Below are 14,269 nucleotides of genomic sequence, written 5' to 3'. Positions count from 1 at the left end.
AAGCTTGGCTCCCCCCAAAGGAATCAACCAACTGCGACACACACACGGAAAAGTGTGTTACTACCCGTGTCTGTCATCTGGTTTCGCTGCACTTACGGATCACAGCCATTCACAGCCAATCACACGATGCATTCGATCGCGCGTAACTTTGTTATGCATGCACCAGAGTACCGTTGCGATTCCCCCCAGGCCACACATTTAGGCCGATCGAAACGAAGTTTGAAAATTGAAATTTGATGGTCCAAAACAATTTTCCGAAGGGTGCGAAGGAAAAAATCTCGTTTCCGTGTCGTGAACACACAACAGTCGGTGCACAAACAGTCACGATTAATGTGGTTTTAATCGTTTTGCGCGAGGAAAATGCCTTCCCTGGAGGTCCCACTGCAAACAAGGAAACCACTTGAAATTGTTACACCTCTGCGAAAGGAAAAGTCTCCGTTTGCCCTCTGTCGCTAACGATCGATACAGCTAGCTGAAGCTGCAGACAACCCTTCAAACGAGAGACGGAAAAATGTATGATCGAAAGCAAAAGCAGTGTGCCCACCACGTCACACGTCACCATGTGTGGACGCAGCTGGTGTAAAGATGACACGACACAGCTCTATACGCAATCCCGTTGAGCTGATCTTGATTATGATTTGATAATGATACGCGTGGACTGGCGTTAATGGCGCACCAATATTTTCACTCGGATTGCGACCTGATACCACACAACTACTTTTCCGTGTGTTTCCTCCATCGGCGACACGCTCGTTCACTTTACAAAATTGCTATAAAACGCTACACTGATTATGGAAAACAAAATGCTACCTTTTTACGAACCGAGGAAACCATTAAGGGTACCCGAAAAAAAACCACCTCCCAGCGGGAGAATTATCAATCTTTTTCAACCCGAACAATTTAAGTGGCACCGGTACGTTCGGTACGGATTATGATTCGGAGGTTGATTTTCGACTGATGAAACCCTTTCCTAACGAACGCGATAAAAGCTTTCAGCCAAATCAAACTGCAGCACAACGAGATATTTGGATGATGCAAAAATGTGCAGCAGTGCAACCGCACTGGGAGGATTGTAGTAAATCATGCTCCAGCAAGCGCGCTTCCCATGAAAAATGGAAAATATGGAGTAATAAAAAGCGAACGTATCAGGAAACATCTTAGAGCGCGACGTGAATGATTTAAATTGGTAGATATACTCGAAATTATATTTTATAACTTCATGTTAAAGCTTTAAAATCAGAGATCGACAATTAACGAACGGTGACAGAAAGTGGTCTTAAAACGGTACTGTATGTTTTATGATCTTGATGGGTAGATTTGTCAATGTCAACAGCGGCAAAAAGGTAGAGTTTTTTTATGAGTTTAAGCATGAAATAATCCACTTCATATCTTAACGAGTATGAGTGGATTTCATCGTAGATAAGTATCGAAAACAAAAGATGTGTTGAACAAGTAACGAGAAAATATTTAATTTGATTTGTTTTTATGGTGTCCAATTTCCAAAATTGAGGCTTTAGTATGTGGTCTTTGATGACTCTGATGTATGATGCAATTTGCATTCGATTGCATAATTTATTTTGTCAAAGACATCCTCTAAGTTAAGCTACGTATTTACTAGCATGGCATGTTTACTTCGTTAAGGAAAAATCAATCAAATCGTAAAAAAAACTTTTACAAGAAATCCTTGGAAGCATCCCCAAGAAAAAGATCCTTGAAAACCATCTTCGGATAATAAAATCGTGATAGCAAAGTATTTTTTCAAAATTCTAAAATATTGAATAAATTCAGCCAAGCTACTCGGAACTCGCCAACTCGAGAACTCGCCGAACTCGCCAAACAAACTAAGTCAACTCGAACAAATGTTCAAAGATACTTCACCAAAAACAACCATCCAAAATCCACACAAAACAACAATTATAATGAGAAAATAATTTACTTAGATAATGTCCAACCAATCCCTAATCCCAACAAGTCACAATGCCCACTTTACCAATCCACGATTTAAATCACAAGCCCGAATAATTGAGCAGATGTAAACGAAGCCATCAGCATCAGTTGCACAGTGCAAAAGGAAAAGTAAATGTTAATTAAAACAACACCGTTCCCTTTCAACTCTCGGTAGCCATCAGCCTTTTTGGCGATTGTTGCGCAAACCGTGCGAAATCGCTATCCGATGAGCCTACCACCCCACCGGGAGGATTGCATGTTTAACCCCCCGCCCCAGAGGTGGTCAGACGACATCCGATCCCGAGAGTGCTTTGTGTTTCATGTTTTTTTCCTGTGCTTATCGTATCATTGGACGTTGCTTGCTCGCTTAACCGCTCTTCAACTCACAGCTGTGTTGACCAGAGCTCCCCCGACACTTTGTGGACTCTTGTCGCGAAGTTGTTAATCTATCCAACCTGGACCTACGGTGGGAGGTCAACGACATCGGTCCATTTGCCTGCCATGCTCGAAACTAGCCAACGGCTCTAGCCACACGACGCTCTGGCACCGAAGTTCAAAGCAAATCGTAAGCCAATTAAATTTTCATCAAAACAGACAAAATGCAACCCCAGACCGGACGAAGTAGGGTTGTAAATCAGTTTCTGGACCACACTTTCCCGTGCGGCTGTGGGTGTAGAGCGTGGCAAACAAAACACAGCACCTAACTAGGACCTTCTTTTTGATAAGTCAACCCACGATGTCTAGAACCTTAGTGCACAGGCGGGCCCGACACGAGTGAGTGTTCTGGCCGTATCGGCAAGAGTGGCTTGCAAACGCACGCCTCACACGCCCGGACATTGAAGTCTCTCGTCCGTTCCGAACGAAGTCGAACAGCACAATCGATGTTGTGCACCGTGCAGACAGAGAGAAGGGATGTCCGGACGGGTGAAATTTCTACCAGATACGACGCCACTGATAAGACAGTGCGCGCGACGTTGTAAAGTACGAATGTCGTACCACACCACCCACTGTGACCAGCAGCACGCACCATCACCCCCTTCCAGGGGGAAGAGGCGATTCCATGTTTTCGTTTTCGTTTGTCTCGCAAAACGTCCATGTTCTATTAGACGACGTTGTTGATTCTGAGTCCTGATGTTAGTTTCTGTGGCCACAACAGAACGCCGCGCGGTATTGAACTCTTTCGTCCATTCAATTAGAACCCACAGGGGAGGAGACAGTTGAAACCGACACGAGATACTAGGACTCCTACCCCAACTCGCAAAGTCAACCGACGGGCAACGAATGGGCGCCTGATTTTGTCACCCAACGCCGCGACGAAGTGGATATTTTTAAATACGTTCGTTACTAACTCGTGACTTGCGCTTGTCCATCAGCCCCGCGTAGTCTTCAATCCACAGCTGTCGGTCGTTGTCAGCTTCTTTCATTCAGTGATTAAATCCGCTCGGCCGTACAACAACGACAGCAGCTTCAAAACATGACAAAACACGATCACACAATAATCATAAGCCTACTCTAATTGGCAACACTGATACTTCTGCTCTGAAGTTTGACAGCTCGCAGTGGCTCCATCTGCCGGGCGCGCGATTCTACTGTCAATCATAATTCACCACACAGACCGGGAGCGTATAGAAGCTGACAGCATAACTAGCCTTTCTATCTCGCTATCACGCCGTGAGATGACTTCTTGGAGCAGTGGTTTGCAGTAGCTTCAACCCTCTGCAGATTGCAATCAGCAATAAACCAGCCACTAATTTGCTTTTGCTATTCTGCACGGCTTTAAAGCCGACTTGAAGAAGCTCTTCTTGCCACTATCGTTGCCACTCAGAACCGGAGCAACCAACCGGCCACGAGTTACGGGTGAAATCGTCTTTTCCAATGTGCGTGTCCGCTTAACCGGTGGCATTGAATTTCGAAAACCCTTAATCGATTCTGGCCGACACTTTGGTTCGTTCGCTGTGACGACACCACTGTGAATAAATAAAACCGAGCCGTTTCGTTCAACCGCGTACGCCACCGTATCGTCAGCTTAAATCGTCCAAAAAGCCCTTCTTTATCGTCGCAACTTCCACTTCCTCACGTTCACTTTTGTTTGGGACCGATACGGCTTACACCACACTCCAACCCTGCAGCAGGCAGGACATGACGAGGCATGAAATATTGCCCGTAATTAGCATTACAAATCTTCGGGTATGTAAAACACGCAACAAGCACACACGCCCCCCTGCCCTGTGCCATGTACCTTCGCCTCCTTCCCTTAAGTGGTCCGGTTTTGGTCAATTTTTCTAGTTTGCGCCCAATATAATGACGGGGGCTCTCGCGATCGAATTAATATTCAATTTGAAACTGTGTTGTTATTAATAGCTGCTTTACAGTAGCATAATAGACAACAATGAAAACTGCGTTACAAGTACTTTCGTTACGCAATTTAAGCGGTTGAAATTGATTCACGCTAAACAGTCATGGCCAATAATGCTTGGAAAGGGGTTTCGGACACTCTCCTCGGCTTTATAGTTTGATAGAAACGGCACATCGTTTGTAATCGTTTTCTCCATAACTATCGCTTTTCCATCCTTTAAGCATCATTTGCCGTCTGAAAAATCATTTACACCATGTTCAGAATTATTGAATAAACTATTGATAGTCTACCTCGCTTATAACCTCCCCCCTTTATTCTTCTTATCAATACAGATCATCTACAAATGGGCTTCGGGACTGTTAATGAAAGCTTATGTCCATCTTCATCGCTCCATGTCAATCTTCATCAGTGCTACCATTCATATCCAAGACCGTTTCTTCAAAAGGTCTACCTTCAATAAAGGCGCTTTCCGCGCAAATTCCACACATCATCTTCACTCGCGTTCGATCGCGGCCTTGATCGCAGCCACTCTCCTTCTTTGCGCTGCACACTTAATTATCTTTCGGAACGGTTTGAATCACAAGCAATTACGCGGGTGATCGCCGCCGTTACGGTGTCGTTTAGAACACTCGTACACCGGTGGAAAGAGAGACACATCGTGCACGACACGTTATGCTAATAATAAAACCGAACCATTGCACCTCAATCTCACTCGAGCGGCAACATTGTAACGCGAGGCAGTCGATCGATGGCCATACGATGCGTTCGTTCGTTGCATTTGAGTAGAGGTACTTGTCTAATGGTTTTTCATCCGCTACCCACTGGTGGATGATCGTCGGCGGACCACCCAACCCCCCGATGCACCTACTGTGCGTCGTGGACTCACGTACGTTCGCGGATCAAGAGTGTCGCATCGATTCCTCTGCCGCATGTCAATTTTATTTATTATCCTTTGACCAGATCACCAGTGGCGCGAGTGTCCGAGGTTCGTTCCGCAGCAAAAATAGAACACACCTGCGCGGGTAGGCAAGGGACGAACCTTCGATTACTATTGGGCTCTTGATGCTTATGTTGAACAATGCTGTCACAGTGGGAGAAGGTCATACCGAGCCCACTTGGGATCGAACAAGGAGTGCCAGATGCATTTCTGTTTTTTTTTTATAGCAAAACACTGTAACATTCTGCTAATTGAGCTCATCGTAATCGAATGTAAAGGATGGCAAAAGGTAAAATGTAGCAAATAAATAATTATCATCAATTCAAATCATAAAATGTTCACCAAATGGATTAAAAATATTTTCATGTTCTTTTCTCGTCCTATATTTCAAATTATTTACCCAACAAAGCTCAAAGCACTTCATTAAATATTTTATAAGATATTTCAATTTGTATAAGTCGTTTCCGTACACACTCTTGCTCTTGCTTTATAGCCCACAACTTGCTCTAATCTGATTTACGTCAACAAATCCAGCACCTCAACTCAGAGTGCAATTCAAGTTCTACCAAGATATGCAATAATACACGCCGTGTAACTGTGTGAGATAATACCCATTTGAAAGTCTTATACAACAGGTCTTATTGGCTGTGCAATTTGGTATTAAAATGTCTGCTGCTGCTGCCACTAAACAACCTGCTACTAATCTAGGTGAGCCACGTTAAAGGGAAAGGAAGTCATCCACGCTTCGCGCTGAAGCCGCATCGAAGCCTCTCGCCAATAAACAATATGCAACTGAACATTGGGCCCGTGAACTTGTTTTACTTCCACGAACGCGGATTGTTTACGACGACAAACAGAATTGCTTGCTGCACAAATTGTCAATTGAAAGCCTAGCCTAGCCTTCTCTGGCAATCGAGATTAGTACGTTTATGTAGGTATTCTTGCATAATAAGAACGCGCTGACGATATATCTTGGGACGCGTGTTGAGTCGTCGTTAATCAACTTGCTCGGTACAAGATTTATCGCGTATCGTATTTATTAATTAAATATTTATTAATTTTTATGTTACTTTTGACATAATTATTACGGTTTAAGGCACACTTACAAAAAAGGAACCTCTTTTTAACCAAACATGGATAAGCGCCGAACATTGTTTTCTGTTCTTTTATTGCTTCACGTTTGTTTTTCCCCCTTTTTCCCTTCATAAATACATTTCATTTTTACCTTTCATGCAAACCAATATTAAATCTGCATTCCGTTCAAACAATTTAGCTTTCAATTACGATGCCGCATTCGAAAGCCTCCCTTATCTGCCCCATCCATCCACTACGCAGAGAACAATCGTTAAGACAGCGAATTTAAATTGATGGAATAGTTAAATGCAACGAATTGATACCATCGAGCCCAGTACTCGGGTGGTAGTGGGTTTGAGAAATGCATCACAAAACTCCCTAAACGTGCGATTCTTTCCCGCTGTATGCATAACCTCACGGTTGGAAAGATCACGCCGTCGATAGCAATTTGCGATCGAAAAAGCCGCTGTCGATAATAGCTGTTCCGGCTCGAAAATGGACTCGTCGTTAATAGCTACACTCGTTGGTCAGTGTTTAGTGTGCGGCTTCTGCAAACGTTCCACAAACTAAGCATACACACACACACACAGAGAAGACACCAAACTCTCGATAGAAATTTCCCTCCCAACGAGAGGGTTAGACATTTCGCTGCGAGAAAGAATTCATCCAGCATAAAGCATTGGGACGGTGTGTGTGTGTGTATAAAACAAACCAAGATAAGCACAAAAACACACTCACCAATCACCAGCAGTTTGGCATCGTTTCTGTTGGCTGCGTTTTTGCCTCCCCCATTTGGCAGCCAAACAGCATAACCGGGAAAAGGCGCGAAACTCTCACTCAAACCCCGCTCGTTCGCTGGCGCACACTCGCTGCAACGGAAGCTGCTGGTATTGCGATATTTAAATCGTTTTCTAAATGTAATGCTTTCAGCTCCAGTTCCAACTATGCGTTATCGGCTTCTTCGGGGCTGACGGGAGAGAAAATCGAGACTGTTCGCAGGAGAAAACTCAACAATCGCACCAGAAGTTGTTTATGGTTCGTAAAGCAATGCTTCCGCAAATGGGCGGAGGGTTTTGTTGTTATCTTTGACCACCGACGGCTATAGAAAATTGTTTGAAACTATTAGCGCTCCATTAGCGACCAAATAAATGTTCGATCGGGGAGACTCCCCGCTGCTGGATTGTTGGGGAGCGTTTAAAACCGCTCATGAAATGGGAGTCGCCATTTGCAGCGAAACCGGTACACACAGTTTGCCCCAATCGAGCGTTAAATTGACCACCGGGCTCATTACAGGCTCGGGGAAATGTAATCATCGTCTGGGATGGTGCAGAAGCGAGTACAATGCACCACCCACAATCATACGGCCGATAGAGACATTTTCACTGCAGCAATATTGATGCCTTTTCGGTTTGTGCAATCGCCGATCATTCGACACCGACACGGGTGATTATGACATTTGCATCGAGCTGAGTCAAGTGCCGCCTCCGCACGCATTGTGCGCATCGATGTTGCAGCACCACACACACATACACACCGACACCTGTCTCATTACGAAGCATCCAAATCCCATCTGCTGCTGTTGCTTGGTAGGGTGTTTCGTACAGCCCGAAACGTACTTGTGGTACGAGATGACGTTCATCGCTTCCGATCGCGTTGAAATCTTTCATCGCTGGCCTTGGGTGAGTAATATACAACATACCGCTTTTGAGAGTAGGTGTTGGGCTAGATCTCTACGAAGAGATATTTACGGCAGCACAATTGAACAAATAAACATGTCAGTAGCAGTCTGCCTTTCCACCAGGGAAGGCAGTTTATGACATTACTTGAAGCTGGGAGAAGAAACATCATCGTCAGTCATCGTTTTGAATAAACACGATCATTCTGTTGATCACGGACGCATGACTGCATCATATAATCCGCCCGAATCACGACATGTGCAATTTAGAGACTTGCACATCTGCCTGTGGCGACAACAAGGGCCGCCCGGAGGAGCAATGACACGCTCATTTACGTTCAGCCCGTGTGTCGTAAATTTGTCCTTCGGGAGAAAATTCCTTCCTGTTCCGTAAGCCAGCAACATTCTTCCTTTTAACGTTCCAAACGGTGGGGATGTCGTTCGATTTAGGAAGCGATAAAATTTGGAATATTCTCCGCAATGACATTCTCTAATCGTGGAAATGGCCCACATCTTACCAGTGCTGCCGTGCTGTGTACCGTGGTAGTTGGCAGGGAAATGGGTTTGTTGACCACCGATGTGAAGTCGTGAGCAGCACATTCACCGTTCGGTACTACACATCCGCGAGCGCGTTCCGTTACCTCTCATCGCCATATGCCATAAAGATCTAGATCTACACAGTTCAATAAGAATAGTCTTAAGGGAAGCATGTTCCAGGCTGTACAGGCTTTCTTGTTGATTCTTCGCGATCTAAACATTGTCGCCAGATCGTTGTCGCACTCAGGTGGCAATGGGGGAGTGTTTTGTAAGAATTTGTCCGATACGGTACGCGCACTGGATGCATAAGAAACAAAGCGATGTAAGTATTCGATGGAATTTGTTCCATTCACACTGTGTACGGTAAGCAGCATCATCGACTCAATAACTGCTACATGTACTAGCTGGTGTGAAGGAATGTCGCATTTTGTTGTGCTGTGTGGTTTTAAAATTATATTCATGATGCCTCATGTGTCCAAGAGTCGGTAGAAAAATTCTAATGAAATTTTAACCAACGAACCAATTGAATAAATAAATAAACAAGAGATCCATAGCGCGTAGAGAAGTATCCGATCCGATCGTGCGAGCTACAAACTCACTTCCAAGATTCCTCTACCATGAAATGTACACCTTGGCGCTAGAAATCGGACATCATTCGTTACGCTCAAAGATTCTCCATCAGACAGATCGCAACAGATTCAAGTACCGCAGTAAAGCTGATGATTTCAGGACCACACAAACATTACGCTTACCTAAGTTGGAGCTGCCAGCTGAAGTTGGCATGAAAAACCACACACACGATCTATTTATGGTTGGTCGTAGATCATTAGGCAAACCGATACCGATACGTTGAGAGGGAGGATTGTTGTATGGATGTGATTTTGTTTTTCCTCGGAAGTATTTAGCGTATTAGAAACAGCACCAGTTTCAAGTGGGAAAATATTCTTCTCGTCAGCTTTCAGTCTGTACGAAATATGGCTTAGAGTATGGAGAGCTTGGGTGGTCTGCATTTTTTGCATTCTTGCTTGCTCCTTGTAGTCACAATTTACAGTTCCTAGGTTACAGTTTGATAGCGGAATGAAATTGTTGAAAATTACCTCACACCAACAAAAGACACACACGAAATAAATGTTTCACAAGACATAAAAAACAAAACCGACATGTTATTTAGCTTTCATGACACTTCAAAAGAAAACTGTTTAAATCAATCTGTTAAATGGCATTCGTGAGACTTTATACATTTTATATCGTCCGTCTAGATGCGATCTGCATTGATTACACCGCACTTTTCAACACCTGTTTCTTACTACCTGTACATTCCTGTCAACACGGTACACGATCGCGATTTTATCGCCAAAAGAGATTTATTTTATTTAATTTTCAAACTTTGATGCTGGCTAGCTAACAAATACAGCTAATTTGATTTAATCAAAATCTCATAACCCACAATATACACACACGAACTATCGCGCAAAGTGAAAAGCGCCACAAAAAATGTTTGAAACATTCATAAATGTACCTTGTAGCCATTGAACGTTGCTAGCAAGATTCATTATTATTAGCAGCCATTCCTCTGTGCACTTTGTGAGCCGTTCATACTTCGCGCACGGATGCTTCTCATTCCAAAGACTGCCGCCAACCGGCCAAATGCTAGCTGGCTGGACTTCGGAACCGAGCACCGGAAACACGTTCACTCGGGAACTTTGCCAGTGTGCCATGCGCCTGCCTCATCACTAACGATCATAATTCGTCCGCTAAAAATTCACATACCGCGTGGCTTTCCCTGCGCATGATTATCCAACATGCTGCCCGGTCTGTCACGCCCTCTAACACCTTCTTGCCGGCTCGGAGTCGTGATTATGTTTCCCTGTTTTCAATAGAGTGTTTCTCCCGAGCAGCAGTGGTTAACGTTCAATTGATAATTTCTTAAACTCATCTTTGCTGTGCTTAATTGTGCCCTCCGCCTCACCAGAAAGTACTTCGAATTCGCATTCAAATCAAAATACCACTCTATCCAGACACCCATCATATACGCCACATTGATGAGGCAATAAGTGGATGAATGGCGACCGGAAACATCATGCCTGACCCTCTAGTCAGTTCACAACACAGCGTGGAAAGGGTGTTTCGGAGCGTAAACTTTCACTTTCATGAGTCGATCCTCCAGGTTAAGCGATCCAGTTGAATAAATATCCAATCCGAGAGATTCGAGCTACACATATAGAACGGCTTCACTTACCTTCGTTCCAGTTCGCGGTTCTTCCTCCGCTTGTATGTGCCCGTGTGGCCCTTAATAGTCCGGTACAGCGACATCACCATCTTGATCGCGTGGAGTGTTACTTTTTCCCGCCTAACACAGCAGAACGCACGGACGCTCTCGATAAACGGTGGTTTCAATTAAGCTACTTTGGCAAGTGCTCACTGTAAATACTATCACTTACTGATCAAACTGTGTAACACTATCACTTTCACTGAACTGATCGAATTAATCACTTCCAAGCCAAAACAAAACAAAAAAATTGAGAGAACTTTGAGATTTTTTGACGCACAAAAAGATCTCAAGATGTGCTACTCTCGCCGCACCTTATGCTTCTTTTGCTTCCTCTTTTCAAATGCCACTTATGGCTTTTGTGCCTTATCCTAGTAGGACGAAACACGCCAAAAGCACTTAGATTGCACTATTTTATATTGACACTTTATCAATAGAATAGAATTGATTTTTAACACTACCTAATTTTGCAACTAAAAAATAAAATTATACTTATTTTAAAACACTTAAACCACCACACTAACACAATACACTCTTTTAAACCCAACCACAACAAAAAAAAACCTTTAAATTCATTAAATGAAACACTAAAACTAAATAAAAATACAAAAGTACATCGCAAACCTCGACAAAAGACTTCAACGCCTGTTCGCAAGCGACAAACCTCGCTGTTGCACCGAATACCGATACCGACCGATACGAAGCAGTTCCAGCAGCAACTGTCGTCAGTCAAGATCATAATTTCTGCCACGGTCACCTGCTTCTTTTTGTTTTCTGTTGCCAACCCGACCCGCCACCTGTATTTGGCCTTTTGCGCAAAGCTCTCTTCACACCTTCACTATTCTTTCCACTTTTCGGTTCGACCAAATCGAGCGATCGACCTGATCCTGTTTTTGATTCGATTTACTTGTTTTCTTCTGTTCTGCCTCTTCCAAACCTTGGTCCATCGATCGATCCGGTTTGCTGAACGTGCACTGGAGGGGTTGACAATGCTAAAGGCCTAAATATCTGATCCGCATCCGCAATCCTCGACGGCTGAAAGTAGACAAGAAGCGAAGAACCACATATGAGCTGATGATCTGCCAGGACGAAGCCGTTCAAGATGCAAAACGGTGAGTAACGGAAGAATGTAAAATTTTTGCTTTGTCATTTCGGAACGCTTCGTGAAGGGTATGTCAATGTGTTTGTGATTGAAGTGAACAACGGCGACCATTGCGAATTATACATCCAACCCTTTCCAGTAGTTCTTGTTCAATAAAGGGAACTGGTGGAATATTAATTAGATATTATTGTGGCTTGTGCTATTTGTCCAACGTCATAGTGTCCGACGTCCGTTACGGGAACTAGACACCGTTAGCTTGCAAATTACAAATCAAACAATATGAAACCCATCGATTAGTATTGTAACATCATTTCTCTCGGTATGATTAACGATCGTAGCTTCCTGTCAGCAGTAGTCGTTGGACTTTGACTTCGGCATTGTCTAGAAAGGACTCCGTGATGGATGCTTTTAAATCTCATTTGTCATTAAATTTCATCAGTAAACAGTAATTACATTCTCGGAGTCGTTTGTCATTGCAAGGCGGTAAAAGAACTTTACAGCAAAATATAGTATAGAAATCAGCTTAGTCTCAATTCGAGAAAACCACTCAAAACAGGATCCTGGCAAAGCGCGTTGTTGCAAGAAAACCGTTTCACAGGTGGCGCACCAATTCATCAACCAGCTATCCAATGTCGGCCACCAGGTGGTACGGTGTCCGGTAGGCTAAAGTTTGTTGAACCCCAAGCCAAACTACTTTCGAAATGGCAGAAAAAAAATATGAGATTTGCTATCGTAACAAAGCTTGAAGTAACAGCAGCAGTCGTCAGTAGTCAGTACGAATCTAAACCACTTTCGTAACCATCTTACCGGACGGGATTGTGATTTCATAGCAAGATCAAGTGTCCGTGCCTGGAGCCAGTAACGAGCGGACACTTCTTGGACGTCACATTTTTTATGCTGGTTTTTACCATAGATTAAGCGAACTGCTATGCTGCGTAGAGGACGCGACAGATACAGGAAATGCCATTAAAAAGAAACATACACGAGTGGGCGGAACTCGGTGTCGAGAAGAACGATTGGAGAATGAGAAACCTGTTCAAAATTTGGGCATTTGGGAAGTAGAACTTTGAAAAATCCCTCCCATTACAATGGATGATTCACAATCTGTAATTTCTAAGTGATTTACCCCTGACGGGATTATAATGACTTCATAAATTGGTATTTATGAAATTCCAAGTCGATTTGGTATACAAACTTTACAAAAATCTCGACTCTTTGGGTCTACCAACTAAACGGTATACTCTCAAGAGACAACTGTTTAGTGCAACTGGGCAGAATCATGCATATTTATAACGATCGTACTGTCGTCATGTAATTTTTTCTCTCGTCTCTTCTCCATCCTAAGCAACCCTGTGCCTGTGAGACCCAACCCAACCCAACCACAGGAGGAAGTTCCTTCCATTCCACTGCGAGTGATTCTCATGACCTTACAACATCATAAGACCCACCCAACCCGCATCATCATCGTCCGCCACAGTTCGGGCCGCCCATCCAACGATGAAACGAGAGTAACAATTAAGCGCCTTGTAAGACATGACCTTCTCCAACATCTCAAGCAACCAATGCTGTCCTCCGCCCGGCCTTCGCCCTTACGCCCTGCCTAGCGTATGGGACACATGCTGTCATCGCCTTCGTCCCCATGGGCTATCATTTTATATCGTCGCTCGAAATCGATATCGATGTGCGAATCACAAACCGACCGACCAAGCGAATGAGAAAAGGCGTTCATCCTCTCCTCTGCACCGAAGCTGGTACCGGGGTACTGATGGTTGGCAGTTAAGAAGTAACAAAAAACCACACTTCTCATGCGTGCCATGGTATACGACGGCATGGGAGAACATAAACGTGTTAAAAAGAAACACTGCTGCGACACGAGACTATCACCGTGCGTTTGAAGTTAAAGCCTTGCGAATGTGTCCGATGGGTGGCGTGTATCAAGTACACCGATCGGTAACAATCACATCAATGGACAGTTTCAAACGGCACATCTATGCTGTACACATAGTGCGCCAGATAGACGGTGACACCGATGCCGATGTTGTATCAGAACGATTTGTTCCTCCGAGAGCCCGATGGTGTCACCAGTAAAGCAAAGATTAAGGACGTGTAGGAATATGCTTACACTTTGCTTGTTCAATTGTATATCTTCCTGTATCTTTAATTGAGACTGTGTTATTAGAATACTTATGACGATGCAGATAACAAATTGAAAAAATGAAAATATCATCAAGATAATCCACATAGCACAACATACGTGTTTGTAGACCCAAGTATCCGTTCAGTAGTACATCATCTGTCTTTCCTTGATGACAGCTGACACCTGTCAAATTAGAAGGACCAATTAAACGACTTTAACTTCAACTACCAATCTG

At 43.8% G+C, this 14,269-nt stretch overlaps 2 protein-coding genes across 3 annotated transcripts in view; one reads left to right on the top strand and one right to left on the bottom strand.

Annotated features, from left to right (window-relative positions):
• The window catches only part of LOC126562006 (uncharacterized), a 122,651-nt gene extending 111,714 nt beyond the window's left edge, over window positions 1-10,937 (bottom strand). For both annotated transcript variants that reach the window (XM_050218415.1, XM_050218416.1), the window contains exon 1: window positions 10,766-10,937. In XM_050218415.1, coding sequence (XP_050074372.1) covers window positions 10,766-10,845 — 80 coding nt within the window. In that variant the 5' untranslated portion in view covers window positions 10,846-10,937. The remainder of the gene's footprint in view (window positions 1-10,765) is intronic.
• A 1,285-nt stretch (window positions 10,938-12,222) lies between these two features.
• The window catches only part of LOC126561167 (UDP-glycosyltransferase UGT5-like), a gene marked incomplete at its 5' end in the record, with an annotated part of 199,997 nt that continues 197,950 nt past the window's right edge, over window positions 12,223-14,269 (top strand). Inside the window, one exon of the mRNA XM_050217113.1 lies at window positions 12,223-12,231. Within this exon, the coding sequence (XP_050073070.1) occupies window positions 12,223-12,231 (9 nt within the window). The remainder of the gene's footprint in view (window positions 12,232-14,269) is intronic.

Source organism: Anopheles maculipalpis, chromosome 3RL, assembly GCF_943734695.1.
Source record: "Anopheles maculipalpis chromosome 3RL, idAnoMacuDA_375_x, whole genome shotgun sequence".
Classification (NCBI taxonomy): Eukaryota; Metazoa; Arthropoda; class Insecta; order Diptera; family Culicidae; genus Anopheles; species Anopheles maculipalpis.
Note: the sequence above shows the minus strand (reverse complement) of the source record. Positions and strands in the feature narration are given on the sequence as shown.